At 58.2% G+C, this 27,943-nt stretch overlaps 4 protein-coding genes across 5 annotated transcripts; 1 reads left to right on the forward strand and 3 right to left on the reverse strand.

Moving 5' to 3' along the window:
- Positions 1-1,501: 1,501 nt before the first annotated feature.
- TMEM151A (transmembrane protein 151A) lies at positions 1,502-6,550 on the reverse strand. Its single transcript, XM_074373004.1, has 2 exons — positions 6,339-6,550; positions 1,502-4,070 (listed from the first exon to the last, which is right to left on the reverse strand). Exons 1-2 carry the CDS (start codon positions 6,411-6,413, stop codon positions 2,739-2,741), a joined length of 1,407 nt encoding a protein of 468 aa, XP_074229105.1. The 5' UTR covers positions 6,414-6,550; the 3' UTR covers positions 1,502-2,738.
- Positions 6,551-8,769: 2,219 nt separating this feature from the next.
- YIF1A (Yip1 interacting factor homolog A, membrane trafficking protein) lies at positions 8,770-13,216 on the forward strand. The gene is made up of 8 exons (XM_010956655.3): positions 8,770-9,013; positions 9,715-9,926; positions 10,090-10,194; positions 10,334-10,412; positions 11,962-12,019; positions 12,186-12,341; positions 12,827-12,920; positions 13,014-13,216. Exons 1-8 carry the CDS (start codon positions 8,983-8,985, stop codon positions 13,158-13,160), a joined length of 882 nt encoding a protein of 293 aa, XP_010954957.1. The 5' UTR covers positions 8,770-8,982; the 3' UTR covers positions 13,161-13,216.
- A 377-nt stretch (positions 13,217-13,593) lies between these two features.
- CNIH2 (cornichon family AMPA receptor auxiliary protein 2) lies at positions 13,594-19,716 on the reverse strand. The gene is made up of 6 exons (XM_074371696.1): positions 19,345-19,716; positions 15,494-15,562; positions 15,022-15,069; positions 14,671-14,783; positions 14,426-14,569; positions 13,594-14,230 (listed from the first exon to the last, which is right to left on the reverse strand). Exons 1-6 carry the CDS (start codon positions 19,423-19,425, stop codon positions 14,203-14,205), a joined length of 483 nt encoding a protein of 160 aa, XP_074227797.1. The 5' UTR covers positions 19,426-19,716; the 3' UTR covers positions 13,594-14,202.
- A 728-nt stretch (positions 19,717-20,444) lies between these two features.
- RAB1B (RAB1B, member RAS oncogene family) lies at positions 20,445-27,817 on the reverse strand. 2 transcript variants are annotated; one of them, XM_010956653.3, is made up of 6 exons: positions 27,660-27,817; positions 25,905-25,977; positions 25,519-25,614; positions 25,310-25,405; positions 22,012-22,143; positions 20,445-21,918 (listed from the first exon to the last, which is right to left on the reverse strand). In XM_010956653.3, exons 1-6 carry the CDS (start codon positions 27,671-27,673, stop codon positions 21,724-21,726), a joined length of 606 nt encoding a protein of 201 aa, XP_010954955.1. In that variant the 5' UTR covers positions 27,674-27,817; the 3' UTR covers positions 20,445-21,723. The 2 variants fall into 2 exon arrangements, with proteins under 2 accessions (XP_010954955.1, XP_010954956.1); XM_010956654.3 differs by lacking the exon at positions 27,660-27,817 and adding an exon at positions 26,875-27,335.
- Between the last annotated feature and the right edge of the window lie 126 nt (positions 27,818-27,943).

The raw sequence follows: 27,943 nt of genomic DNA on the forward strand, positions 1-27,943 counted from the left end.
CATCAGAAGCTCAGGGTCTTTTATCTTACTGTTCTACTATCCTCAGCACAAGGCAACAATTCTCAAGGTCACCTCCTCATCCAGGGTAGCTACTGGAGTTCCAACCATCACATCTGCATTCCAAGCTGAATGCAAAATGAAGCAGAAAGGACAGAACTAGCCCTCACCAGTATCATTTCTATTTCAAGGAGCATTTGTAGAAATCCCTTCCAACATGTTCTACTCATATCTCATACCTTAAAATTAAGTCACAAAGCCACACCATATGCGCAAAGGAGGCTGGAAATGTTGACTTTGAGCTGGGCTCATCACCACCTAAAATACTGGGATTCTGGTATTGAGGAGGGGAGGAGATGGATAATGGCTGGAGCGGTGATAGAGAAGGACGATGGAAGAGGGAAATCTTCCCCATGGGGAGAAGCTGGAGCCATACATTGGCCCCCGCCTGCTGCAGCCTCCTTGAATGTTTGAGCACCGTGGAGTTTTCCACCTAAGTTGCATCTGAACAAAGGATTGACTTCACGGCCTGTGAGGCCATGGGCTGGTGCACAGGGAAGGCTCTGGTCTCTAATTCCACCCTCCCTACGTGGCCAGCAGGCTGCTGGACTTTCGCTAAAAATCCTAAGATGCAGCCCTGAGCTTATCACTTCCCCGCTCAACCACCTTCCATGGCTCCAGTTTGCTCCAGGTTCCCCCAGTAGAAGGGCAAATTCTGGGGATTGGTGTTGAAAGCCTCAGCCAACTCTTCTGTAGCTCTTCTTCTGCCTCATTGTCATGCTTTTCTTCATGCCCTGCATCCAAGCCTTGGTGCAGGCAGCGGCTGCTGCACAGAACACCCTCTGTCCTGCCTCTGCTAGGAGGAATCACACCCATTCTCAACACTCTTCTGGGGCCACTACTGGCCCTTCGGTGCCTCTGCATGGATTAGAAAAGGGTGCTCTTTAGTCAGGTGGGTGGAGCTCTGTGTCACACCTTGAGGAGTGGCCCACTGGTGGGATTCCACCCACACTGGCCCCTTGCACAGTGAACACCCCACACAGCTGTACATGTGACTATGTCACGTCCAAGGATCTCTCTAGCCCCATCAGTGAGTGAGGCCCTTCCTTTGCCCTCTTCTGTCTTCAGACCCCATGGCTTGATCTGGGGCTGGCTGTTTCCAGCTTTGAGTCCTCTAAACTGCTCAGTGTCCATCCCCCCCCACTCCCGATCGATAACACCAATAGCCATCAGGGGAACTGAATTTGTGCCACAGACCACACCTCTTTCTTCCCACTCTGGGGACCAACCACACTCCCTTAGCCCTTGGCACACCCAGCAGAAGAATAGAAACCCCTACTGGGCTGGAAGAGGCACCACTGGGACAGTGCCTTAGAAGTGACCCAGATACAAGTCAGTTGGATACCAGTCTGTTGGAAACAGTTGCTCAGAACAACTCAAACCTGAGTCTCAGAGATCCCAGGCCGGGCAGGGAGGTTCCCCCTCAGCTCACCCTCTCCTGGGTGCAGCCCCACCTGCATCCCCTCCCAGACCCAGCATGGCCCATTGCGATTCTTGTGGTGGCCTTGAACCTACCACCCAGGAATGCACATGAGAAGACCTTCCATTTCATACCTTTTATTTTATCTGCATCTTCTCCCTCCTCCCTCCCCCACCGGCCCCTGAGAGGGGTTGAAGCCCCAGTTGGAAGGGAAGAGACTATTCTCTCCTCCCTGGGGGAGGGATGGTGTCCCCTGGGCCAGGCCCCACCTATGGGGGAAGCTGGGACCTCCATGGAAGAACAAAGGCATCGTCCAAGAGGCTGTGGCTCAGACTGAGGCCCCTCAGATGCCCTGTAGCCCTGAGCCCCGTGGGTCATCAGGAAGGCGAAGAGCAGAGAGGTCGGGGCGGGGTGGGACAATGAGAGGACATAGCCCGGAGGGTGTGTGCGTGGCTGACAAGAGGCAGACGTGGACTTCAGAGGGCAGAAGCAGAGACCAGAGCATATGGAATTGAGGTGGGGCCATGAGAAGGAACCCTGGGTTACAGGGGTAACTGGATGTGGCAGAGGGTGTACCAGGGGAAACGGTGGGCGGCGGAGGGGGCAAGGCTGTGCTACAAGAACCAGGCTCCCAGTAGAGCAGCTGCACCACAGGGTCTGATCAGGGACTGGCCCTGAGCAGAGGCCAGAGGGCAGGCCAGGAGGGGCCTGTCAGGGAAGGAGGATGGGGACTTTGGGAGGGTAGTGGGGCTGAGGCCGCGGTGTTGCCATAGTTCTTCAGGTTCGTGGATGCCAGCCAAGCTCGGCACAGCCCCAAACCACCAATTTGTGCTTCTGGGTTGCCCGAGGGCTCCCAATGTGGCCTCAGCCATTCAGGGAAGAGTCCACAGGCAGCCCTCTGCTGCAGAAAACAGCTGTCCCCAGGACTCCTCCCCCTTCCCAAGCTTTCTGGAAACTTCCTTCCCTGCCCTGCCTGAGAGGCCCCCAAGCTAGATCGTCTGCCATCACAGGGGGTGGAACATGGCGGTGGTGGTGGAGAGGGAGCCATGCTGGGACGGTTCATAGACTCAACTTCGGTGGTGTCCATTTGCCCCCAAAATGACCACAATCACTGCATGTTAGTCTGTTTAAGGGCTCTACCCCCACCCCCACCCATTGTGTGCTGGTCTGTTTTCCCTCCTGTTTTGGACAACAAGTACTCAGGCATCAAAGCCGGTGGTGGGGCGGTGGGGAGAGGGCCACTCAGGGGGCCACGTGGGTCTCAGAGTGCACCCTGCCCATCCCCCTGGCAGCCGCTGTCACCATGGACAATGAGCACCGGGAAGTAAAGGGCGTCCTCATAGCACGGTGGGCTTTCCAGGGGCTCCGTGTCCTCCCCACGGCGCCCCAGTGGCCCCCCGCTCAGGCTCCGGAAGACCCCCGGTGTGGCCCTGCCCCCAGCTCCCAGCGAGAGGCGGCTGCGGCTGAAAGGCAGGCGGGGCCCGCTGGGCCGGGCTGGAGGCAGCGAGTTGCTGCTGACAGAGCGCCGGCAGCGCTGGCAGCCACGGAGGTAGGTGCCCGAGCCAGCGCCCATGACCACAGCCTCTGAGTAGCTGGGTACCAGCTGCCGGTTGGAGCAGATGTGCCACTCGAGCTCGGTGAAGTCCACCGTGGCCACACGTGAGAGCGGGGGCCCACTGGGCATGGCCCCGGGCGGGGGCGAGCTGGCGCCGAAAAGCTTCTCCACCTGGTAGTGCACGTGGGCCGTGCCGTAGGCCGCCACGACGCGCAGCGGCCAGGACAGCGTGGCCGCCGACACCAGCCAGAAGACCCAGGCGCGCGCGTACCAGGGCGGGCTGCGCGGGTCGGCGAAGACCATGAGGGACTCGCGGAAGTCCACGTCTTTCAGATGCATGCCCTCCCGGGCCTCCAGGTAGTCGTCCAGGCCCTCGTTGGCGCTGAAGAAGCGGGCCCTCTGGGTGAGGTACGAAGCCTCGGCCTCGGCGCTGCCGAAGCTGAAGCACTTGGTGAAGCGCAGCCGCGTGGCCGCGTGGTCAGCCAGGCCCACCAGCTCCTTGGAGACATCGCGGACCCCATGGGCTGAGTAGTCAAACTCGCCACGAGCAGTGCGGCTGTCGGCCCTCTCATGGTAGACCTGCGTGGTGGTGTAGGCGTCGCCGTTGCGGTAGCGGGTAATCTGGCGGGTGCGCCGCACGTAGTGGTAGCTGGTGGCCTTCCACCACACACAGGGTGGTGCCTGCTGCAGCCGGCGGATCAGGGCAAGCACGGTGTTGGCATCAGTGCGCGGCGCCTGGCATGACCGGACGTGACAATGCCAGCATTCGGCCAGGTAGAGGAGGTAGAGGAGGGAGACAAAGGCCAGTGGGATGTACAGGTAGCCATCGGAGCAGGGGCTGGCTGGGTAGGTGGGCGGTGGGCCCCCGGCCCCTCGGGCCAGGGCCGCCTCGGGCCCCAGGACCAGCCGTGGCACTGTGGCCAGGCGACACCAGGCCACCACGGCACCGCAGGCATGGATGAGCAGCGTGAGGAGCAGGCACTTCCAGTGCGACTCGCGGCACAGGGAGCTTCCCAGGGACTGTTTCAGGGGCCGCTGCTGCAGAGTGGGCAGAGAGATGGGAGGCTTGGGTCAGGACGGGGCCATCACTTGCGCCTGACCCTCCGCTGAAGCCCCGTGAAGGAGGTGGTGCTACAATCCCTGCTTTGCAGAAAAGGACACTGAGCCTCTGAGGGACTAAGCAACTTGCTCCAGGACCCACCATTCTAGCTAACTCACAATAGAGCTGCAGGACCCAAACCCAGGCTTATCTGCCCTGAGCCTGTCCTCCACTGTGCCCTGTCATCTCTCAGTCAAGGGCACGTAGGACAAAGTAGAACCATCTCTGCCAAAAGAGGGAAGGACACCCCCCTTACCCCAACAACTGTCCACTGAGAAAACTGAGTTCTGGTCCTGACTCTGCTCCTGATTTGCCGTGTGATTGTGGCCTTACCTCTGCCCTCTCTGGGCACTGATTCCTGGACCTGGTGGTTTGGGAAGCCAGGGTGGTAGGGGTCCTAGGGATCAAGAGCATGGGCTTTGGAGCCTGACTGCCCAGGATTTGGTGCTGGCTCCACCACTTACTGTATGACTTGGGCAGTTCCCTCATCCTCCCTGGACCTCAATTTCCTCATCCTTAAACGGGTTGTTGTGAAGATTCAATGAGATCATATGTGTGAAGATCTTAGCACAGGGTCTGGTCATGGGAATAAATATTATTACCATTACCCTGCAACTCCCTCTGGTCCCTTGGTTTCACTAGGGACTGCAGGAGACTTGGGAGAGGCTTTTAAGTAAGTAAGAAAGAGGAAGAGAGAGAGGTGTGAGTCTAGGGGAGCAGATGGAGCGCCAGCCTCCACTCCCCATCTGTGCCAAGGGAGGGGGCGGGACACAGCTGCTGGGCAGCAAGGACCACTCCCTGGCCCTGGGGGTTGGGCACACCCTCCCTGGCAGGCTGCCAGCCTGGCCCTCACCTCACCCCCAGGTGCCTTTGGAGAGAGAAGGGGGAAGAGGGAGGGAGGAGTGAAAGGGTGAAAAGGGGGAGAAGGAAGAGGTGGTCTGGAGGAAACAACAGAGGTGGGGTTAAGGGGCCATTTTTTCCTCCCACAGTCGCACTAGGCCTTGAGAGACCCAAGAGGAGAGGAACTACCCCACCCCAGCCCAGGGCAGCCACCCATCACAGGTGCATGCCACCACCCTGACCTGCAGGGTCAGTCAGGTGCACATACCCTCATCCATGACCCCCACCCCCACCTCACATGTTCATCAAAGACCCACCCACCAGGAACACGCAGATGCCCGTTTATCCAACACACACCAGCCCCTCACCTGTGCCCAGGGCACAACATCCTCCCCCACTGTAACATGGTGCACAGGTGCGTGCACAGGCTCACACACCCACCCACCACAGGACACACAGGTGCACATACATGTTACATATTCCCTGAAGCCCAGGGATATACCAGCCCCTTATCTACCTCAATGCACATCCCCCACCCCCACCCCGACTGCAACCTGACACCCACACCCTACAGACTCTACAGGGAGAGACCCACCCACAACAGGATGCACTAACATGCACTCACACATTACCACTTCACCCAAGTCAAGGGACCCATCAGACCCTCACCTGACTATAGGGCTCATATGTCCCACTCCAGGTGTGCGGAGCACGTACTGACATTCACACACCCACAAGCAGGCTAAGCTCACCCAAACACACACATAGATCCACTTACCACCTATCACTCCCAGCACCCCAAACTGGGCCCCACACCCCTGCAGATCTTCTTCCCAGCTGGCACTGAGGAGGGGCCATCTGAGGGTCCCAACCAGCAGCACGATGGGGCCTGGGGCCTCACCGCAGGGAGAGGGAGAGGGGGTACCAGAGGCCACCTCCCTTTCTTTTTCCCATTCCCCGCCCCCCAAGTCACTGCTACCGCTGCTGCATTGCAGGCGCCGCCCGGGCACCTCGTGAGCTGCTGGGCCAGGTTGGTGGCTTGACCCTGGGGCTCTGGGGGTGAGGGGCAGCGCTGCAGAAGGGGGACGCGCAGGGGCCAGGTGCTGACGTCATAGGAGGGCAAGGATGGATGAGGGGGCGTCGGGATTGGGAGTCACCCCCCACATCCCTTCCCAACCACCCCACCCCTACCCCCACGCGGGGCCCTAGGCCCCGGGACCCCTCGCAGGACGCAAGCTACCCCAATGACGTCATTGGCCACAAGGGCTCTGGACTTCCCTTCTCAGCCCTCGCCCCGGATTCGCCCTTCCCTTGCCCCCTCCCCGCCTCCAGTCCCGGCTCCGGCCCCCACCGCACAGCGCCGGTACCTCTTCCCTCAGAGGCTCGCCGTCCGGGATGAGCGCGGGCACCTCCCCGCCGTCGCCACCGCCACCCTCCGGCATGGTGTCCTGGCTGCTTGGGCGGCCGCCGCCCGGGCCCGGGGCATGATAGAGGGGAACGCGGAGGGCTGCGGCGCGGCCCCGAAGGGCGTCCGCTCGGCTCAGCGGCCGCGGAGGGAGTGCGCGGAGCTCGAGCCCGAGCGCGGCGGCGGCGGCGACGGCGTTGGCGGCAGCGGTGCCCGGCGCCCCGCCCTCTGCTGACCCCGCCCCCGAGGCACCCGCGGCTCCGCTGGCAGCGCCTGGCACCACGGGCGCGGCACCCGCCCCCAGAAACCCTGGCTGGGCGGACGGACGCCTGGGTTCCCCTCCTGCCGCACTCTAGCTTGCGACCTTGGACGAGTCCTTGCTCTCTGGGGCCTGAGTTATCCCTGCAGTAAAATGAGGAGAGGGAACTCATAGATGGGTAGGGATCCGCGGGGTCTCATCTTTGAGGAGTAAGTCCAGGCCTAAGCCCACCTAGACCCCACCCCTGAAGCCTCCCTTGTGGTAGAGGTGGCATTTACAGCCCTGAAAGGTGTGGTGAGTCTCATCGGCTTGACAGAGGCGCTGGACTCCACATACAGCAGGCAAACAGGAGGCCAGGACACCCGAGCCCTAGGCTTTGTGGCCTTGAGTTGGCACGCTGCACCCCAAACCTCAGTTTTCCCACCTGAGAAATGGGGATGGAAAAGTGTTGGGTTCAATGCACATTCATCATGCAGGATTTGTCCTGCACGAGAGGACTCCCTCCCAGGTACCGGTGGACCCAGTGCTGCTCCCTGGTCCTTAGGAGCCTCAGATCATCACATCTGCCCCTGGGTCAGGGCCTAGCCCCCAAGGTAGACAATCAGTGGGTAGGACATAGGCAGCTGCAAAGCTAGGTGGGTTTTGTTTTGTTTCGTGATTTTTTTTCCCCAAAGAGCAACACATAGACCATTTGGTTCAATATCCCTACCCATTTAAAGATGGGGTAACAGAAATGATAGAGGAAAGGACTGACCCAGAGTTTCATCCATTTATTTTTTACTTACTGGTCACAGATGTTTATTGTGTGCCTTCTATATGCAAGTACTGTGTTTGGCATTGTGAAGATAAAGGTAGAAGTGGAGAATGACAAACCACTGTACAGAGAGGAAGCCTAGAATCTGGCCTCCAGCCTCCTCCCCAAGCCGGGTCAGGACTCTGTTCCCTTTATCGCCCTGAGAGACACAAGTTGAACTGACTCTTAAAGGATTTATCTAGGTTTTAAATAAGTGGATATGGAGGGGAAGGGCACTTCAGGTGGAGGGAACTTCTGGGCAAAGGCACTGTGATTGGACCACATGGATTGAGTTTGAAGAACAGGAAGGTCACCTGGTGTAATTGGACACTGGGTAGCTAACTAGAGGCAGGTTGCAGAGGATCTCCTCTGTAGAAAGTGTCTGGAGGTCTGTGAGAAGGGAGGCCCCCAAAGACTGTCTTTGGGGAAGGTGGGAATGAGAGAAAGGAGCCCCTGAGATTATGAATGAGGCTTGGGGGTCTCACTTTGAGATGACTGCAGGGCTGGCAATGACTCAGGAGTTTCAACAGCAGCTTCAGGAGAAGAATCAGCACACCTCTACCCACAAATCAGCTGGACTACAAGAGAGTTAAAGGGCCGAGACTGGTGCAGGATCCTATCCCAACTATTACCACTCTGTTTCTGGGACTTCAGATCTGAACCTCAGGTTTTCAGTATGTGGCGTGTGTGTGCGTGTGCATGTGTTCGCGAGCGCGCGCTCTCATCGAGATCAGCAGCAGGTCCCAGGGTCTGCAGAATGGCAGTAGTGGCGGTAGGGCATTTCAGCACCAAGACAACGGACAGCACCCGCGCGGAATAGAGGGGTGGGAGGCGGGAGGAGGAGTCAGCATCCAGGAACTCGCTTAGCCGCGCTGTGACTGCTCGGCCCGGCCGCCTACCAACACCCGCCCGGGATACCCGAGCTCAGAGCCAGGACTGGGAGAAATATGGAGGGCGGAGAAGGAAAGCTAGCATTGAGAGAGAGGGACAAGAGCCCAGAGGGACAGGGCTTGGTCACAATGGGGCCCCACCACCCCCATTCCCTCCTGGAGTAAGTCCTGCGAGTGAAGCTTCGTTCCCGGATTCCAGCCGCCGCCTGTCTCCGCCAGGTCTCTGCCTGCTGTAGTCGTGGCACGGCGAGCGTCAAGTGCCCCCACTGCGCAGGCGCGGAAATAATTCTCAACACCCTCCTACCTTAACCCATCTATTGCTACTCCGGCCGCGAACTAACAACCATTATCCAATCCGAGAGTGCCTCAAATTGCTCCGCTTATTCCGCTGCCCGGAAGTTGACTATTACCGAATCCGCTTCGGCGAGGGTGCGCCAGTAGCCAATTGGGAGAGGGGAGTAGGGAAGCCTGTGCCTCCGAGGAGCCAATGGCAGGCGGCAGAGGATGACGCTACGGACATGGCTGCTGTGCTCCGACAATTCGGGGACGTGTCGGGCTGTTCGGTAACCTCGGTCGGTGCTTAGGGAACGGAGCAGCTGCCTCACTAGTATTCGTACCCACAAGGCGGCGCAGCGGGCCCTCGGAGACAGCGAGCGTCGGGGCCATGGCTTATCACTCGGGCTACGGAGCCCACGGTGCGTGAGGCGCGGGGCGGGCGGGGCGCGGACCGACCCGCTGAAGGAGGGTCGGCGGCGCGGCCCGCTCACCCTAAGGGAGAGGGGCGACCGTGAGCACTGCCCAAGGCGGCAGATGTCTTTCGGGTTCCTGCCGGGTGAGACTCGGCAACACGCCCCGGACTTCGCCCTCTCGGCCCAAATGAGATCAGATCGGGTGGTGACAGTAGTGCTGGGATCCCCGTGCCCGACTCGGGCATGGATGGGGCCTGCCTCCCAAACTTCCTTCCCTGTCATGACCCTGGTGGGATTCTTGACCGCTGCCCAGGGCCTCCGAGTACCCAGCCGTCGCCTTTCCCACATCGTTCATGTGGGGATGCCCTCCCTTCTCTCTTCACCTAGCAAACTTCTACTCAAGTCTCCAAGGCTCAGTTCAGAGATCATTTCCCTTGAGGAGGCCCCCAGGAACCCTCAGGCGAGCGATCACTTCCAGGAGCAGCTGCCTCAGCTCTTTCTTTGCCCACATTTATCACCACTCCAAAAGATCCCTCATTAAAGTTCTTCTGGGTTAGCTACCCAGCCCCCCATCCAAGCTAGTTTCCCTCTCTGATTGCTTGGTGTTCCCAGGACCCATACAGGGCTGCCCAGCTTGGGGAAGGGATGGTGGCTTGGACTCATGCTTGATATTTCTGTCACCTACTCTGGTACCTACAAACCTATAGGCTCCAAGCACAGGGTCCGGGCAGCTCCGGATCCCCCTCCCCTCTTCGATGACACAAGCGGTGGTTACTCCAGCCAGCCAGGGGGATACCCAGCCCCAGGAGCCGAAGTGGCCTTCAATGTCAACCACTTGCTTGGGGACCCAGTGGCCAACGTGGCTATGGCCTATGGCAGCTCCATCGCATCCCATGGGAAGGACATGGTGCACAAGGAGGTGTGGCCCACCCCTGGGGCAAGGGTGGCAGGATTTCTGGCCAGGGCTGGGGCATCACGGGATCCACCTAATAATCACAGCACCCCTCAGGGAAAGAGCACACAGAGGAACACCTTGAGGTTTGGGGTGCAGCTTGCCCACAGCCTCTTCTCTCCCCTCACAGCTACACCGTTTTGTGTCTGTGAACAAACTGAAGTATTTTTTCGCTGTGGACACAGCCTATGTGGCCAAGAAGCTAGGGCTGCTGGTCTTCCCCTACACACACCAGGTGAGCCACCTACCAGGTGAGCTGGTGGGCCCCCTTGCCTCCCTCATCCTGCCCCACAGTCTGACCGCCAGATCTCAACCCCCTTCTTTCCTCTCTTCTGGTCTTTTCCTCCTAACCTGGCTGCTGCTGCTACCACCAGAACTGGGAAGTGCAGTACAGTCGTGATGTGCCTCTGCCCCCGCGGCAAGACCTCAATGCCCCTGACCTCTATATTCCCAGTGAGTCTTTGACGTGGGTTGGGGGGTGTGGAGGGACATGTGCCTTGAGGCACCAGCGAGAAGAGAGAGTCTCACGTATTTATTCAGCATCTGCTCTTTGTGTTTTTGTGTGTGGCTTTGGTAGTGTCACTAGACACCAGGCAGACCAGGTAGACAGAGTAGGGTGATCAGTAAGCAGCTTCCTGGCTGTGCCTTCAGTGCCCTCAGGGTCCTCCCTTTTGAGACCTTCCTGCCATTTAGACTTAGACCTTGTCCTTCCCCAGCCTGGAGCCCTGGGTTTAGACCTGGCCTTTCACCTTCAAGCTATGGGACCTCAGGTGGCTACTTTCATGCTTTTGAAAAACCAGAATAACAACAAGTCCTACCACAAAGGATTGTTGTGGAAACTCAGTAAGGTGATGTGTGCTCAGCACAGCACCTGGCACCCAGGAAGCCTGCAGTAAATATTAGCTATTACCATTGTTATGACTTGTCCCCCAAGGACTGCTCCAATGTCCCCTCCTCTGAGGAAGTGGTTACTCCCTTCTGTGTTCCCACAACTGCCTGTTCACATGGCCTGGGTCAGGCTGCCCACCCTGTGTGGTGGCTGGCAGACGCTGCATCTGACTCCTCTGAGTCCTGGGGCCTGCACAAGGCGTGGCCCATGGGGGACACGCTGGATTAGGAGTGAGTGTGCCCAGACCAGCCCTCAGAAGGGCTTCCAGGAGGGCAGCCGGTGGTAGTGAGGGCAGCCAGCCAGCCCACGTGCCCTGGGAGGAACACAAGTTCTTCTTCCTTCCATTCTGTGTCCCTGTCATAGTCACCACATAAGGCAGGAACTGCCACCCCCAGCTTTAACATGTTGAAGCCAAAGCTCAGATTTGTGTATCTTTGAGGACACACACACACACACACACACACTTTATAGTGGTAGAGCTGGTTTCCTGACTGCCCTCTTGTGGGCACGTCAGTTCTGGTGCTTTCAGGGAGCAGAGGACAGGACTGATGAGTTGAAATTGCTATGAAAGCCCAGTTCCCATCTCAGGTTTTGTGAAAATAGCAGACATAAATGTGGAGCTCTGCATTGGCAGTGTGGCCAGAACTGTAGCCAGTGCCCATGGCCAGACTTAAAATTCCTGGCTGAGGTGAGGTCATCCCCATGGCCTGGACTCGGGGACAGCACGGGTTGTCTGCTGAGCCTGCATTTCAGTCCTGTAGTCTTGCCTGAGATCACTTTGGCCCCTACCTGTTGGTCTTGGATGAGCAATGACCTTGGCCTGTGATATAATTTCTGAGACACAAAAGGAAACTGGTGAGTTTCCTAGTACAGGGACAGGGAAGGAGGTGGTTTGGTGGTCCTGAGAGAAGGACCAGGTGGCATTTACACAGGAGGAGAGGGCTGAGCTGGGAGAGGCATCCCAGGCAGGGCTGAGTGTGGAGGTTGGGCATGTTGGGATCCACAGGGAAGGAAGTATAGGGGGGAAATTGGAGGTGTCAGTGGCTCTGAATACCTGGGGTTGGAGGCTCTGGTTGAGGAAACTAGGCTGATGGCATCTCTGGCTCTTGGCAGCAATGGCCTTCATCACCTACGTGCTGTTGGCTGGGATGGCACTGGGCATTCAGAAAAGGTCAGTGCCAGCCCCTTCCCCATTCCCACCACTTCCTCACTCCTGACTCCTCACCTCCCTAGGGGATCTGTGCCAGCTCCCAAGTCCACCCCATGCCCCCAGCCTCTCACCTGCCACAGGATGGCTGGTTTTAAACTCACCTCACCCCACCCCAACGTGGTCACAGGTTCTCCCCAGAGGTGCTGGGCCTGTGTGCAAGCACAGCGCTGGTATGGGTCGTGTTGGAGGTACTAGCCCTGCTCCTGGGCATCTACCTGGCCACCGTGCGCAGTGACCTGAGCACCTTCCACCTGCTGGCCTACAGCGGCTACAAATATGTGGGGTGAGCACCTGTGGGCCAAGCGGGAGGCTGATCTGGGTGGGGGGGTGCCTGCCACCCTGGGTTGCCGGCCTGCATAGCTGTACCCTCGAATTGTGACTGTGGACACCCTCTGATCCCCTCTGGGCCTCCAGCTCTTCTCCAGTAGAGGGCCCGTCTGTTTTCAGCACACTCCCCAGGAACTGTGTAGTGCTGTGCAAGAGGTCAGGAATGTATTGAGAGTCACCCTGGGAGCACAGGGGAGAGGGGCCTTGAGCTGGGGTAGTGAAGGAGGTCTCAGATCCAGGTCCTTGGGCTGAGTCCTGCCCTTCCAGATTCATTTTGAGTCTATGTCCCTGTAGGGGCAGATTGGGAGTAAAGGGCCCTGGTGATGGTAGGTGGGGTCTAGGCTAGGCCCTAGGGCCTGACAGGTGGTGTCAGTCTCAGGCCTGGACCCTTGAGAGGTCTCCAACTTTCTCTTCCTCCCTCCCCCACCCCACCCCCTGCAGGATGATCCTCAGTGTTCTGACTGGCCTGCTCTTTGGCAGTGATGGCTACTATGTGGCACTGGCCTGGACTTCGTCTGCGCTCATGTACTTCATCGTGAGTCTGGGGTTGGCCCCTCTTCCCCTGGGGTTGGAGCTGGGGACAAGTCCCCCTGTCCTGAGCCAGCTTCAGCTCTCTCCTGTCTTCCAGGTTCGCTCTTTCCGAACAGCAGCCCTGGGCCCTGACAGCATGGGTGGCCCGGCTCCCCGGCAACGTCTCCAGCTCTACCTGACTCTGGGAGCTGCAGCCTTCCAGCCCCTCATCATATACTGGTTGACCTTCCACCTGATCCGGTGACCCCGGGTCCCCACCGGCACTGATTTTTCCATACATTGAAGATTTGATTTCCTTGATTTCATTTGACCCTTGTTTCTGGGGCTTGAGAGGGGAATTGCTACCACCTCTGGACTTTTGCATTGCTCAGGGGACCAGACTTGGGCTTTCTCGGAGCAGCGGGACCCAGGGAGGGCTTTCTGGCTGAACTTGATACTGCCTTGGAAGGCAGATGGAAGTATTTCAGCAGAAATAGCTGTTTACCTGTGCCAGGAAAGTGAGGATGGAAAGGGGCAGCTGCTAAGGAGACCCCGAAGGCCTTTGATTCATCTGAGGGGGTCTGTGGACTAGTGGGATGAGCCTAGCTGTGCAGAGGATTTAGCCCAGGGCTGCTCCCTATACTGTTCCTTTGCCCCCATCTCCTCTTTAAGCCTTTCAGGAGTAGAACCGGGGCCCACATGTTTGCAGGAGTTTATTCATATTTTGTCACAAATGGCCGGGGAAGGGGTGCCGGACTTCTCCAGGCAACATAGAAAACAGGTCCAAGAGAGACAGGGTAGGCTGGGGTTGGGGCAAGTGGGGATAGGGAGGGGTATGGAGAGATCCTGGGGGAGGGGAGAGGGCAGACTAGGGGTGGGGCTGCCCCCCTGCTGAGCCTGCTCATTCCCGGTGTGGGTACCCCCCCACCTGCAGGGGGAGCCTCAGGGTGGGGGTGGAGGGGAGCGGCCCAGAACTTACAGGGTCAAGCCCTACCCCTTGGCAGGGCCTAAGTTCCCCCTGAAGTGGACAAGGCTGGAGGACCCGCCCCTTCCAGGACTGACTGCCATGCCCACAGGCTGGCAGAGGAGCTCCTGCCCCTATTGAGAGCTCTGCCCAGCTCTAGTCCAAGGGGGGGGGCTCTGAAGGCGGGAAGTCCCCGCAGCAGCAGTTTGGGGGGTGAAGAGGAGGCTGGGGGCACCAGTGCCCCCTCCCTCCCCAGGGCTGAGGCCTCTGCGGCCCAGGGGAAGGGCTGGGGGTGCACAGGCGTCCGGTCCATTCTGGGCTTGCTCCCTGGCCGGCTTCCCCCTTAGAAACTCACCAACGTATAAACCATACTGTGGGAAGATGAGGCAGTGAGCCAAGTAATGAGTAGACCCAACTATTCGCCACCCACCCTGTCATGCCCTAGGTTGCCCTCAGTCTTCAAGGGCAAAGGGCAGGAACTTGGAGCCCAGCCACTCCTGGGATTGGAGGGATGGTGCCTGGAGCATCCCTTCCCGGATTTCTGACTGCCATGGGCAGGGTCTCACCTGTACAGGTAATAGAAGAAGGAGAGCAGGTAGAAGGCGAGTTTGCACCAGGACTCCTTCTGGCAGTAGTTGAGGATGTCGGCATTCATGATGGAGACCGCGTCATACATGACCTCAGAGCCATCCGCAGGGCGGTGGAAGTACCTGGGGTGAGGGAGGGGCCTGAATGCCCACCCTCAAGGCTCACACCCCTGTCCTGCCTCCAGCCCCCCATCTCACCCTCTGTTGCCAGCTGCTACTCTCACCTCCAGAGGTGGTAGAAGAGGAGGGGGATGTTGAGGCCCAGGGTCACCCACTCTGCTGCACACAGAAACATCAGACAGAAGAGGCCGTGGATGGAGTATTCTGGGACCACCAGCTGGAGAGTGAGGATGAGAAGTCAGCGGCCAGGGGCTTGGACAGACCCAAGCTTTAAGGGCACATGGGAGGTGCCCACCCCCATGACTTCTGTGAAGTAAAGGGCCTCTAGCCTCCCACTCCCTCCCACATGGAGAAACGAATCAAACGGGCCCCAGAGGAGGAACGCCCGGCTCTGGGTGCCTGAGAGTGAGGCCGACCTGGACTAGGAGCCTCCTGCCCCAAGCCCTGACACTGACCTTCCTCAGGAGGCAGCAGATGCGTTCGATGTTTTTTAAACGCTCGCGCTGTAGGGGGGAGGAAAAGACCGCAATGGAAGAGGCAGAGGAGCCGACATTGGGGGGCCCCCCCCAACTCTCCTGCGCCCCCCCACCGCCCTGCACGTGGCCGCCAGGGGGCGCCAGAGCAGATTCTGCAGCTTGTCGGCGCGGTAGGGAAGCAGCCGCGCCGTCCCCATGGCGACAGTCACCATGGAGGGATCTTCACCCGCGTCTCCACGGCAACGGCCCAGAGCCTGGCAACGGCCGCCCCGCCAGTAGGAACCCAAGTCCTGAGGCCGCACCAGGTGTTTGCTGGGGGCGGGGACACACAGAGGAAGGGGCACAGCCGCTGTCCCCCCACCCGTCTTCCTGTCCCCCACCACCCTTCGCCCACGACAGATGGAAAGACAGACAGACGGACACACCTCAGCACAGCACATGTATCACTTACTGCCCGCGCTGGGTTCCCCTGGTCGATGGGGTTCTTGAAGTCGGTCCGCAGCTCGTCAAAGGCTATAATCTGGGGAAGGGGTGTGTGCTTGTCAGGGTTGGGGCAGCAGCTTATGACCCCTCCCCATTCCTCTGTGACATAGGGTTTCACATATGGGGATCAGATCAGATGGAGCTTGCTGCGAAGGTGGAGAAACTGAGGCCCAGGGAGGGGAGGGGCCTGGCCCAAGGTCACACAACAGTCTGGAATGTAACCCTAGTGTGCTGATGTCCAGTTAAGGACATGCCCACTACACCTCCATCCAAAACATCCCAAGAGATGGTGTCTTCTCTGCTGGGCCCGGTACTGAGCACTGGGGCTCCAGAAGCCTGGGACACAGCCCCTGCCTGAGAGGAACCCCAGGCTTGGGATGAGAACGGTGAACTACACTCTGGGGTGATCAGCGCTGTGGAGTACAAGAAGAACCTGGGATGGGTGCCTGATCCAGCCTGGGGCTCGATGGGAAGTTCAGGCTGGACTCTGGTGTTTGGTGAACAAATGGGGGAAGGGCAGTCTGAGCAGCAGGAACAGCAGGTACAAAGGCAGAAGGTTGAAAGAACAAGGAACATTCAGGAAGCTGCTGGTTCCACAGGGCAAGAGTGAAAGTGTGAGGCATGTGAGAAGAGAGAAGAGAATGGTGAAAGACAGGCTGGAGAGGTCAGTGGAGCCAGACGGGGGTGCCTTGTGAGGCTAGAACAGATGTTCAGACTTTTAACACAAAAGTAAAAGGGAGCCATTGAGGGATATAAAGTGGCCGAGTGGAGCGGGCAGTTTGATGAATTAGGGTTGACCGAGCAGGGCGTAGAAACTAACAGTCCCAGCCAAGACATACAAGATGCTTCCTCTATGCCAGCAGGCTTTATTAACTCACTTAATGCTCGCAACAACCTGATGACGTAGGTATTGGTGTTACTGTTTTCGTTTCGCAGATGAGGAAACAGATTAAGTGACTTGTCCAAGGCCAAATATCTAGTTAGTGGCAAGCCAGGATTCAAACCCAGTTAGACTCCAGAGTTAAAAAATTTAACCACTTTACTATACTCAGGCCAGATCAGTGCAGGCCCCTGCCTGAAGGCTCTAGAGAATAAGCCATGGGCTAAACTGATAAACAAGCTGTGCCTTTAGGCGGGGGCCTACAATCAGTCAGGGGACTGTTGGACTGTTGTGGTGGGGGCGGGGGGAGGAGGCGTGGTGATCTGAGTGAGGAGAGTGGCATTGGGGATGGAGAGGTGTGGATGGATTCCAGAGCTATTTAGAAGCCAGACTCGAGAGAGCTTGAAAGGCAGTGATGTGGATGGAGGCAGAGGTGACTTTGAGTGTTGGGGCATTTGGTGGACGGCAGTGTCCTCAGTGGGACAGAGAACTCTAAGGTAGGACAGGAGAGGATGGGATGGACCTAGGGGGAGCTGACAAGGGAGGAAGGTTGGCAGATGAGACTTCTGGGGTCCCCTCCCCTCAGCACCAGTGCTAGGATGAGGCAGCGGGCCCACCACCCCCAAGCATCCCAGGCTCAAAGGGAGAGAATGTGGGCTTCCTGGAGGGAGCTGGGGCCATCTGCAGCAGCACCCCCCTACACTCCCCATTGACTCTGGGCAGCTGCCTGCCTGCCAGGCACAGCAACAGGGTCCAGCAGGGAGCGGAAGGGTGCCGTCTGTCTGCCCCAGAGCTGGCATCACCAGCAGGCGGCGGGTGTCGTGCCTCCCACCCCCCAGGCTGCCTGGCGCTGACTCAGCCCCATGGAACAAACAATCCCCCACGGTGACAGCTGACACACGTCACTCACCACCAGGGTTGCCTAGCGACCAGGGCCCCAGCTCAGGGTCTGTGGTGGGATCTAGGGTCTTGCCTGTGAAGGTTCTAGTTCTTACCAATTTGCATTGAGGACCACACCGCCTCTCCTCACCTGCACACCCCTTGGCAAGCCTTGCTCAAGGCACTCTGATGTATATACAAGTCTACTTTACCAGTAAGGAAACAAACTCAGGACAATAGACTTACTACAATTGTCCAGCTAAACAGCTGAGTGAACACAGTGCCTGACATACAGTAGGTGCTCAATAAATTTTTTTTGAGAAAGCTTGGGCACTTTCTCCCAGGCTGGGAGCCCCACAAGGGCAAAGCCTGAGTCTTATCCATCCTTGATTCCCCCAAACCCATCCAGAGCCTGGTTCTCGGGAGCACTGATACAGGTGTGTTGGATGGAGAACTGCTCTGAGGATCCTCTGAGGACAAGGAAACCCCCACTAGAGACTGTTGGAGGCCTCTGAGTAGGAAGGGGCCCAGAAAGGGACTTCTTGAATTCCAGGAGGCTTTCTCCCAGGAGCTAGTTAGCTTTGTGTTCCCAGCCCGTGACCCTAAATTCCTTCCAGCTCTCAGGACTCCAGCCCTCATGCCACCACCCCACAGGATTGTCCAAGGACATGGGATAAGCTAGGAGGCTCAGGGAGATCCAGATGGACCCAGGGGAGATGAAAAGTGGGAAAGAGAAACAGAAGGGAGGAGAGAAAAGAAAAGGCAACTGAGAGAGAGCAAGAGAGAGAGAGAGAGGCAAAGCCAGGGAGAGAGAGAGCTGGAGATGGGGTGTATGTGCTTGAAGGTACCTGTGGGGCTCACTCCTCACACAGGAGGTGTGCAGTCAGAGTCCAGGGAATCCTGATATAAAAGAAACAGGCAGTGGAAGGACATCAGGGGATGACAAAGGGAGAGATTGGTCAAGAGCCAGGGAGGACCACAGGGCAGGCAGGCAGTTGGTCCCAGGAAGAGTGAGAAAGTGGGGAGACCAAGAAAGAAGCAGGTAAGGCAATGGAGAGAAAGAAAGAAGTAAGAGGGTATGAAGAGAGCAGGATGATCAGGAAGGTGTGTGCTGGATGTACAAGCAGAGGATGCTGAGCTGAGTGGACCAGGACCAAGATGAACAGGCCACGTGGAGGGGATCGGGGTGGTGGCTGAAACCCCAACATAGAAGAAATGTCAGTAAAGGGGAGCCAAAGGCCCCAAACAATGAGCTGGAGGCTGATTGATAGTTTTGTAGTGAACAGAAGAGAGGCAGGCAGGGGGACCACTGAGGAGAGGGCCCCAGAGAATGGGAAAGAGGGACCTTCTCTAAGGGCAGGCAATCAGGATAAGGGATAAATGGATATTTTGAAGAACCAGGTGTGAGGCAAGGCCAGAGTGAGGAAACAGAAGACAAAGGGGAAAGTGGGGGCAGGAAGAGGAGGGAAGCTGGTGGGGAGGAAACCTAGTGGGGGGAAGCCCTGACAGGAGGGGGCAGGGAAACCCAAGGTGAACTGGTGGTAGGCTGCTTACAGCCAGTCGCTGATGGGTCGGAGCGGGGGCTTGGGGGTGGGTGTTAATGGGCTCTACGATCCGTAGGTCCTGTAAACAGATGCAGTTGCCAAAGCAACCGGCTCCATCACTCCGGCTGGAAAAACCCACGGGGGGGGGGGGGGGTGGCGAGCAGACAAACTGCCCGACAGACAAACGGGGGCGATTGGATTTGGGGGGAGTAGCAAGAGGGAAAGAGCAAGGATCCCAGAATTCCTCCCCACACCCCAAGGCTTCATGGGGCAGGGGAAGGGGGTCAGGGACCGACTGACATACCCACAGACAGGCGGGGGCGGTGGAGGAAGGGGGGCCCCCGGGAAGGAAGCCGATGATGGGGGCTGTTGATGGGGCGAACAGAAGGCGACCGATGGGGGATAGCAGAGAGGAGGCTCTTAAGTTTCTCCCGGCCCTGAGACCATCCGTCCGGCCCCCTCCCGCTCTGTGCAACCCCTGCCCCCACCCCGCCCCCAGCCCCAGCCCGGCCTTACGTGCCAGATGACAAAGAAGATGAGGGAGGCGCACAGCACCAGGGTGAGCATGTAGCAGAACGCGGCGAAGGTGAAAGCCATGGCCCCCGCGCCGGGCGGCGGCCCGGGGGGCGCCAGCGCGGGGCCCAGGCGCAAGGGGACGCCCCCCCCCACCCCGGCCCGCGCTTAGGGCCGGCCGTGCATGGCCCGCAGGGCTCGGGCGCGGGCTCGGGAGACGCGGGCGGCGCGGCCGGGATCGGGGCCGCGGGGCCGTGGGGCGCGCGGGGCGCGGGCCGGTGGGCTCGGGGGGCGCGACCGCTGCCGGCTGCCCGGGCCCCGATCGCTCATCCTGCGATCCCTCGCCCGCGGCTCGCTCTCTCCAGCCCGCGAAGCCCGCGGGGCGGAGCCGGGGGCGGGGCCGCCGTGCGAGCGGCCTCGGGCGGGGCTGGGTCTCTGTGCGCCCCTCCGCCTGCCGGTCCGGGTGCCACCCCCGCCCCAACCTCAGGGACACGTAAGCATGGACGCATATTCCTAGCATTACCCCCCCCCACCCCCGGCCCCTCACCCTCCCACCGCATAACACAACGCACCCATCACAGTCACACTCGGTCTACTAAGACGGGCACACACCCCTGCCCTTATACACTGGCTATGGAGGTTGGACCGAGGTCCCACGGGTAAAGCACTTGTCACCACCCAAGGGGGTACAGACACCTGGCTTGAACCCTGAATGAGACCGGGAGAGGTGGCTAAGCCAGGGGGCTGACAGGGATGCGGGCCAGGCACCATGGACACATTGGCAGCCCCGCGGCGCCTCTAGCTGCGGCCCAACTCCACGTCCTGGGTCTGTGCCGGTGTGGGTGTTTGCCGGGCTCACCAGGTACTAGCTGATGGCGGCCTGCCCTCCTCCCTGCCGGAACCGTGCTGGGCCCTTGGGGACAAACCACAGAAGCACAAGCAGGCACCTCTCCTGGCTTCAGGAAATGGGTCAAGGATTTCCAACAGCAACCTTAGGACACAGCCCAAGCCAGGACCCCTGTGTAGCCCACCCAATCCAAGGCTCCAGCCCTCCACTCCTCTCAAGGCGGCTCCCACCACAGACCACACTCAACCACCACAACTTCCTTGCAAAAACCCTCGGCTCACCCGAGGGCCAGTGGAAATTTATTTATTTTTTTGTCCTTTCCATCTCTCCCCAAGTGGCTTTTCCTTGCAAAATGCCTGACACAACACCAGAGGGGATCCTGGGGTTGGGGGGGCACCCCAAGGGGCAGCCCAGGGACTTAAATACAAGCTGGAGGGCAGGGCACGGGTGGGACAGGCAAGAGACAGCACAGGTACATGGCTTCTCAGGTAGAGACCAGAGGTTTGTTTTTCTGCAGGAAGAAGCTGTGTCAGAGGGCAGGGGGCTAGGATCCCAGGTGGGAGGGGGTAAGTGGAGAGGCCCCCCCAACCCTGGGATGCACCCGCATTCCCAGAGAAGTAGCGACAGGCAATGAGGATCTGCCCTCACAGGCTCCAAGGGACGGAAGAGGGAGAATAAGTCAGATGTGCTGCCTCAGGGACAGGGAAGAGGTGCCGGCAGAGTGAGGGTTAAGGCTGATGCCCAGCCTCTGGCACGGTGGGCCTTCCGCCTCCGCCTGCCTTGCGCCTGCCTTGGGGACAAAGGGGCACGGTGGGCAGGCAGCACATGGGCCTGGCTCTGGCAGGGCAGGGGGTGGCAGGAGCAGGCTTCCTCTGGGCTTAAGACACAGGCCCAGCACGGCTGCCCACCCACCTGCCCTAGATGTGCTCAGACCCCACCGCAGTTGGACGGCTAGAGGGGTGAGTGTGGGAAGGGTGGGAAGGAGGCAGGGAGGAGAGGAAGTGGGCTGCTGGGCCCCTGTGGCCCCACGCCCGTCCTGAGGTCCAGCCCAGGGCCCCGGATCCCAGGCCCTGGATGCCCTGGTCCCATTCCTGGCCCCATGCGCGGACTGCAGCCAGGGGCAGTAGAGGCCAGGGAGGCCCATGGCTCTTGGGGAAGGGGGGTGCAGGGAAGAGAAGGGAGAGGGTAAGGAGAGAAATCCACTGCAGCATACATGGGGGACAGGGGAGGGAGACAGAGGAGCCCTCATCCCAAAGAAAGGTGTGTGGTGGGGTATTGTTTAAAGTCACCTAGAGGCAGCAGCAGAGCAAGCCCACACCCCTACCCCAGCCACAGGTCCTGGGTGTCCTCCTTTGGGGGTCCTGACAGAACCAGAGCTCAGGGTGGCAGGCAGATGGGCCAGAGGGAGATGGGAAGCCCGGGACACCCCAAAGCCACAGATTCAAATGCCCCAGCATAGGGAGGCACCTCTTGCCCCCCTCCAGGGGCATCATCTGGAGAAGGTGCCCCCTCCTGTCCCACCCCACAAGCCCCTCCTAGCAACAGCCGCCACCAGCCTGCTTCACGGGGGTGCTGTCAATCTTGAGGTTGGGCCGCTCACCCCCCGAGGCTGCCCCAGGCCCCATCCGCTTTTTGATTTCAGCAGCCATGGTCATGAACGCCTGCTCGACATTGGTAGCATTCTTGGCACTCGTCTCCAGGAAGGGGATGCCCAGGGAATCTGCAAACTCCTAACAAGGGGAGAGGAGAGAAGAGGAGGGGAGAGGGGGTGAGGGGCAGCAGGCCCCAGGGCACCCAGGGCAGCCTGACTGGGGCCTGCTCACCTTGGCCGTGGTGTTATCCACCACCTTCTTGGTGGTGAGGTCGCTCTTGTTGCCCACCAGGAGCTTATTGACATTCTCGCTGGCATAGCGGTCGATCTCCTGTAGCCACTGCTTTACGTTGGCATAGGATTCCTAGAGCAACCAGGTCAAAAGTTATTTTGCTCCCAACTCCCACCTTACCCTAGGCCTGGAGAACAGGGGCTTTGATGGGAAGGGAAATGTCCTGGACTCCTGAGAGAGGCAGGAGCCCGGGCTTCAGGAAGCCAGAGGAAGCTCCTCCAGGCTTAGCGTGCCTCCCTGCCTTCCTGTCTGAGACCCCAAAAGCCAGGTCCCGTGGAGCCCCGGCTGTCTGCCAACAGCCCCAACACTAAACAGCCTATGCCAAGGGCCAGCCAGCTCTGCTTCCTGCAGCTGCTCATCTCTCCCTAAGACACAGAAAAGGCCTAACCACACAAGGGGAGCAAATGGCATCAGAAGAGAGACAAGCTAGAGAGAAGACAGAAACAGAGGGTAACAGTTTAGCAAGAATGGCAAAGTTCCCACAGTGGCCCTGAAGTCCCTTTAAGGTTTGAACTCTTGGAGCCCCATGATCGGTGGAGGGTCCTCACAGAGGAGAACCTGGCCTGTGTGAGACTGGTATTTTGGGAACAGGGGCTAACATTCGTCCTACTTCTGGCACCAACAGCCTCCTCACTCAGCCTGGCTCTCTCGGCAGCCTGCCACTCCCCACCCCCCATCCCTCAGCACAGAGACAAAGGACAGAACTTTTAGGAACACATTCAAGCTAGAGACACTTTCCCTTCTTAGGAACCCAAGGTCTGGTGATATCACACTGGGTTCAAACATATACCTCCTGCCATGTCCCAGGCTGGCCCTGTGCTGGGCACTGGGGACAAATAATGGAATCATGCCTGGGCCCTGCCCTAAAGCACTCAAGTGGACAGTGGAGGACCAAACTAGGATACACACAATGGCCAGACAGGGTGATAAGGGCTCAGGGATAGATGGCAGGAGCTGCTGGAGCTCCGAGACCATCTCTGCCTGGGAGGATACAGAGGACCTATACCTACGGGGATGAACCACCCTTGTGTGGGTGCAAGTGGAGGGACGGGGAAAGGTGCAAGAGGAGGAACTGACATACACCAGGTCACAGAAAGGAAGGGGTGTGGTGTCTCTGGGGAGGAGGAGAAGCTCAATGTTGCTGGGATGCAGGCCCTGAGTAAGGAAGGAGAGGGAGAGGAGGCAGGCCCCAGCATGGAGCGGCTCAGCCTGGCTAAATCTTAGACAACCAGGAGCCAGTGGAGGTTTTCTTAGGAAGGGAGCAGCAGGAGCACACCTGTGTTCTGGAAAGATAGTCCTGGCAGGAGTGCAGAGGCCAGATCAGACCAGCAAGATGGAGACCAATTGGGAGGTGGGTGGAATAATCCAGGGAAGAGAAGATGTGCCCTGAGCCAGAAAACAAGGTAGGGAAGGGCACAGGATTTAGAGTCAGACCACCCTGGGTGAAGCCCTGCTTCTGCCATTTACTGTATGACCTTAGATCTGTCACCTGACCTCTCTGGACCTCAGTTTCCTCACTTCTATAAAACAGTACCTCCCCAGGGGGCTGTTGTGAGCATGAGATAATGAATGCAGGCCTGTCTCATAACAAGTACTTAATTAGCAAAAGCTGCTATTATTCTCATCACTGCTATTATTACAAGGGGATGGATCTGAGAGCTGATGTAGGGAGAACAGAGGGGCCCCGGGACTGATAGGATGGGGGAGGGAAGTTTTCTAGGCAGGCTGACAGGGATGCTGTTAACAAAGATGAGGATGTAGGAGCTAGTTCAGGAAGAGATGGTGAGACCAACACCGGCCATGCTGGGTCTGCAGATGGTCTGGAGCCTGCAGATGGCCTAGAGGCTATATAGGGGCAGGAATGGGTACACTGGGAAGTAAAGAACTCTGGGTGCAAACACTGGCTTTGCCTTTCCTGGCTGTGAAATCACAGGCAAGTAACTAAACACATCTCCAAGCACGTTTCCTCATCTGGAAAATGGTGACCCCTCCACTTAGTTCACTGGGTAATATTGTGAAGATGAGAATTAACACAGACATAAAGTGCCAAAAGAATGTAGTACACAGAGGAGACCCATGATGATAGCTGTTTAGACACAGAAATCACAAAACACAAAACAGAAGCTAAACCACAAAGTGGCCAGGGAGTCAGGAGGAGGCTGGGGGCAATAAGAAAGAACAAAATGTGGGGCTGTAGGGGTCAGGGGGCAGTACACGACAAACCAGTACAAAGCCACTGAAAAGAGAATCTAATGCAGCAGGTGGAGGTGGGATAGCTAGAGACAGTAACTTTTTCAAGGAGAGTGAAGAGAACGGAGTTAAAAGCCACGAGAGATCACTCATGGCAACAACTGGGATGAGGTCACAGGATCTGGCAGTTAGAGGTCCTTGATGACCTCTGTCTGAGTGGAGCACAGTTCACCCACAGCTTGTTGTCCAGGAGGCATCACCAGTCACTGGTGAACCGAAGAGCCCAGCTGCCCCTCAGAGAAGGGACTCCTCCTGGCCTGAGAATGACACAAGCATCGCCACGTCCCCAGGGCCTGGGCCCCATTAAGCAACAAGGTTTAAAAAGAACAAAGCAGACAGAATCAGTAGACCTTGGCTTTCTGTCTCTGTCACTTAACTGCAGGGCCTCAGTAAGCTCACCCCTCTGACCCAATTCTTCATCTGTAAAGTGGGAATATAAAGTAGACCTCTTTAGAGTGTTATGAGCATCAAAAGGCTGTGGCAGAACACGTGAACTACACGGCATGGCAGGACTGTTTCTGGCTGTTGACATTACCACTGCTGCCAATGACAGAAGACTAATGCCTCCAGAGCAGACACAGGACTCCCAGAACTCTGCTCACACTGGGCCCAGAGCACTGGACTCCCTCACTTTCTTAGGTAAGGCCCTCCAACTGTTTCTCCACAGTGTCTTTACACAGGAGGCCATGGGCTCAGCCCAACAATCAATCAGCTGACTAAACTCCCACAAAACACAGGTGCCTGGAAGGTCTAGAATAAGGTGGCAAATCTGACAAGGAGGTGTGAGGCCTGGTTCTGCTAAGGCCCCACATCAGGGCCTGCAGAGCTTCCATTTCTATAGCTATTTCTCTCCTTATGATATGAGTCTGAGAACAGTCTCCTTTCCAGACAGTATCAGGAAAAGAGGACGGGAACGTTAAAAAAGGAGCAAAAGCCAAATACCATGAGGCTGAGGAGGCAAAGCTGGGGATGGTGAGCCCAGGAGTACCTGGTCAGTGACGTCATACACCACGATGATGCCGTGAGCCCCCCGGTAGTAGCTGGAAGTTATGGTTCGGAACCGTTCCTGACCAGCTGTGTCCCACTACAAGACAGCAGGAGAGAGAAGCAGGTCAGCCCTGGGCTCCACGCCCAGAGCCCCTTCCCTCCCAAAGCAGATGCCTCTGCACCAGGGACTTCGGGAGGAGCAACACTCACGATCTGAAGTTTGATGGTTTTGCCATCCAGCTCAATGGTCCGGATCTTGAAGTCCACGCCGATGGTACTGATGTAGCTTTCTGTGTACGTGTCATCCTGGAAGATCAGGGGCCAGTGAAATGGCCTGAGTGAACAGGTCTGAGGCCCATATGGAAAACTCCCTTCAGTTCCTTGCCTCAGATGAGCTCCTAACTGCTGAGCCCCAGTTCTCAGCACCCCAACTTGCCAGCCCTGTGCCCTTGTTCAGTTAGATATGTTGCTGGCAGGTCCGGCAACTTCATCCTTGGCCTCCCAGGTCTTGCAACCACTGTGCTCTGGGTTGCCCCCTCTCCCTCCAGCCACCAGCCAGGACCCCAGATGGATGGTATGGGAAGCTTCTTACTCACAGCAAACCGCAGGAGCAGGCATGACTTGCCCACGCCCGAGTCACCAATCAAAAGCAGCTTAAACAGGTAGTCACTGGAGAGAAAGGATGGGAAGGTATGAAGGCAGGCAGGGAGCCCAACCTGCCATCATCCTGGAGTCACAACTACAGCATTCTCCCACACCATGAGCCGTGCCTCAGATTAGAGTATTAAGACACTTGTAAGATCCTCCCACAAGTCCTAGGATGGGGAGGGCTGATCACTCTCCATAACACAGCTGGCCCAAAGGGGTGAGTCTGAATTCCCACTTTACAGACAAAGAAACTGAGGCACAGAGAGGAACATGACTTGCAAAGGTACAGAATTGGTTAGGTGACAGAGCTGGGCATCTTACCCTGCCTCCTGATAGACTCCATGGTTCGGGTCCAGTAGGGGCTAGAGAGAAACCCTCCTACACTGCCCTGTGCCATACCTGGCTTGGCAGGAGAGACCTCTGAAGTGGAAGCCAGGGCCCAGCCTAGAACTTCAGTATCTATGTGAAGAGCCTGGTATGAAGCCTCTAAGAAGAGCTGATGAAGGGAGTGGCAATGATAACAGCAGTTAACATGTATCGATTTCCTCCTTGTGCCTGGCCCTGTACTAAGTACTTCAAATGCATCACTTCACTTAAGGTTCCCAACAGTCCAATGAACTGTTATTTCCAACTAAGGATGAAACCAGAGGCCAAAGAAGGGAAGCAACTTGCCCTAATCTGTGTAAGTTGTTAACTTTAATACTGGACACCAGGTTCAGACTTTAAAGTCTCTGTGAGAGCCTGTTGGTTTCCTTCTCTGTTCCCCCTTACAATCCAGTTCAGAGCTTCACCCTTCCCCAAGGAAACCTGAGGTCTGGATCTGGAGAAGAAAACGGAAGTTGCAGAAGAGGAAGAAGATAACTGACACTTAGGGAAAACTGGCAAGGAGAAGTCGGGGCAGAGATCTGGGCCACCTACCCGTAGGGGGAGTGACCAAGAAGTGAGGAGAGTTTGAGAAACAAACAATCCCACTGGAAGGTAAGAAGCAATGGCCACATTCATCTAAACTTCATCGGCAGCGTGACGGCGAAGGGAAGAGGTGTGACCGTGGCGCTGAGGGCCTGCGCAAAGGTGAGGGGAGGGCGGGAAGGGACTGGCCGCCGGGAGCGGCAGGGCAATTTGACTCAGGCAAGGGGCAAAGCAGCAGCCTGGGAGAGGAGGGCCTGCGGGAGAGCTATCCAGAGCAGCCCCTGGGGCCTCCCGCGTCTGACCAGCCCCTGGGCTAGCGCCGAGGAACCGGATTCCGGGAGAAGAGGAAAACAGAATTTAAGGCCCGACCTAAAGGGCCCGAGTCTAGACCGAGACCAGAAACCGGTGACAGGCTCCAAAATGCCGGGACCGTCGTCAACACTAAGACCGCCACTCTCAGGCAGCAGGTGGGGAAACTGAGGCCTGGAAATACCGGAGCTGCGGGGTCACCTGACCGATAAGGCCTGGTAGTGCCGGTGCCTCGGACTCCAAGTTGTGCCCCTCAGGGTCGCAGTCTCCAGACCCGGCTGCGAGAACTCGGGGTGTCTAGCCGGGGTCCTGGGGCCCTCGGGGGAGGGGCAGGACCCGGATGTGAGGGGGGGAGGTCAGCGGAAGAGGGACCCGGATGTGGGGGCGCCGCGCAGTCCTGACCCGAGCCAGACAACCCCGGTAAGCGTACAGCCCCGTACTCGGGATCGAGGCTGCGCCGGACGGCGCGGGCGGGGCTCACTCACTATTCGGGGTTCATGGCGGCGGCGGCGGCCCGCTCGGTTGCTCCCAGTCGGCTCTGCTCCGCCTCCCGTTCCAAGATGGTGGCCGCTCCGCCCCAGAGGCCACGCCCGCCACGCGCAGGCGCAAACAGCCCCGACTGGGGCTTCGTCGCGTTGCTTCTCGGAACTTGTAGTCTCCTTGCATTGTCCAGTTCACCCACCGCTGCGCAGGCGTACACCCGAGTGCCTGAGCTGCGGGGCCCAAGCCTCATCATCGCCGCGCATTGCCTTCTGGAGCTTGTAGTTCG

The sequence above is a fragment of the Camelus bactrianus genome, chromosome 10 (genome assembly GCF_048773025.1).
Source record: "Camelus bactrianus isolate YW-2024 breed Bactrian camel chromosome 10, ASM4877302v1, whole genome shotgun sequence".
Taxonomy (NCBI): Eukaryota; Metazoa; Chordata; class Mammalia; order Artiodactyla; family Camelidae; genus Camelus; species Camelus bactrianus.

Coding starts and splice junctions, on each gene's coding strand:
- TMEM151A (XM_074373004.1), bottom strand. CDS start 6,413: ATGCCGGAGGGTGGCGGTGGCGACGGCGGGGAGGTGCCCGCGCTCATC. Junction 4,071..6,338: donor GCGAGCCTCTGAGGGAAGAG/GTACCGGCGCTG, acceptor CCCACTCTGCAG/CAGCGGCCCCTGAAACAGTC.
- YIF1A (XM_010956655.3), top strand. CDS start 8,983: ATGGCTTATCACTCGGGCTACGGAGCCCACG. Junction 10,195..10,333: donor TCTTCCCCTACACACACCAG/GTGAGCCACCTA, acceptor TGCTACCACCAG/AACTGGGAAGTGCAGTACAG. Junction 12,921..13,013: donor CTGCGCTCATGTACTTCATC/GTGAGTCTGGGG, acceptor CCTGTCTTCCAG/GTTCGCTCTTTCCGAACAGC.
- CNIH2 (XM_074371696.1), bottom strand. CDS start 19,425: ATGGCTTTCACCTTCGCCGCGTTCTGCTACATGCTCACCCTGGTGCTG. Junction 15,070..15,493: donor AGGGGAACCCAGCGCGGGCA/GTAAGTGATACA, acceptor TCCCCCCTACAG/CGCGAGCGTTTAAAAAACAT. Junction 14,231..14,425: donor TTCTTCTATTACCTGTACAG/GTGAGACCCTGC, acceptor ATCTTCCCACAG/TATGGTTTATACGTTGGTGA.
- RAB1B (XM_010956654.3), bottom strand. CDS start 26,954: ATGTGGCCATTGCTTCTTACCTTCCAGTGGGATTGTTTGTTTCTCAAA. Junction 25,978..26,874: donor CTTGGTCACTCCCCCTACGG/GTAGGTGGCCCA, acceptor CTTTCTCTCCAG/TGACTACCTGTTTAAGCTGC. Junction 25,615..25,904: donor GCCTGCTCCTGCGGTTTGCT/GTGAGTAAGAAG, acceptor CTGATCTTCCAG/GATGACACGTACACAGAAAG.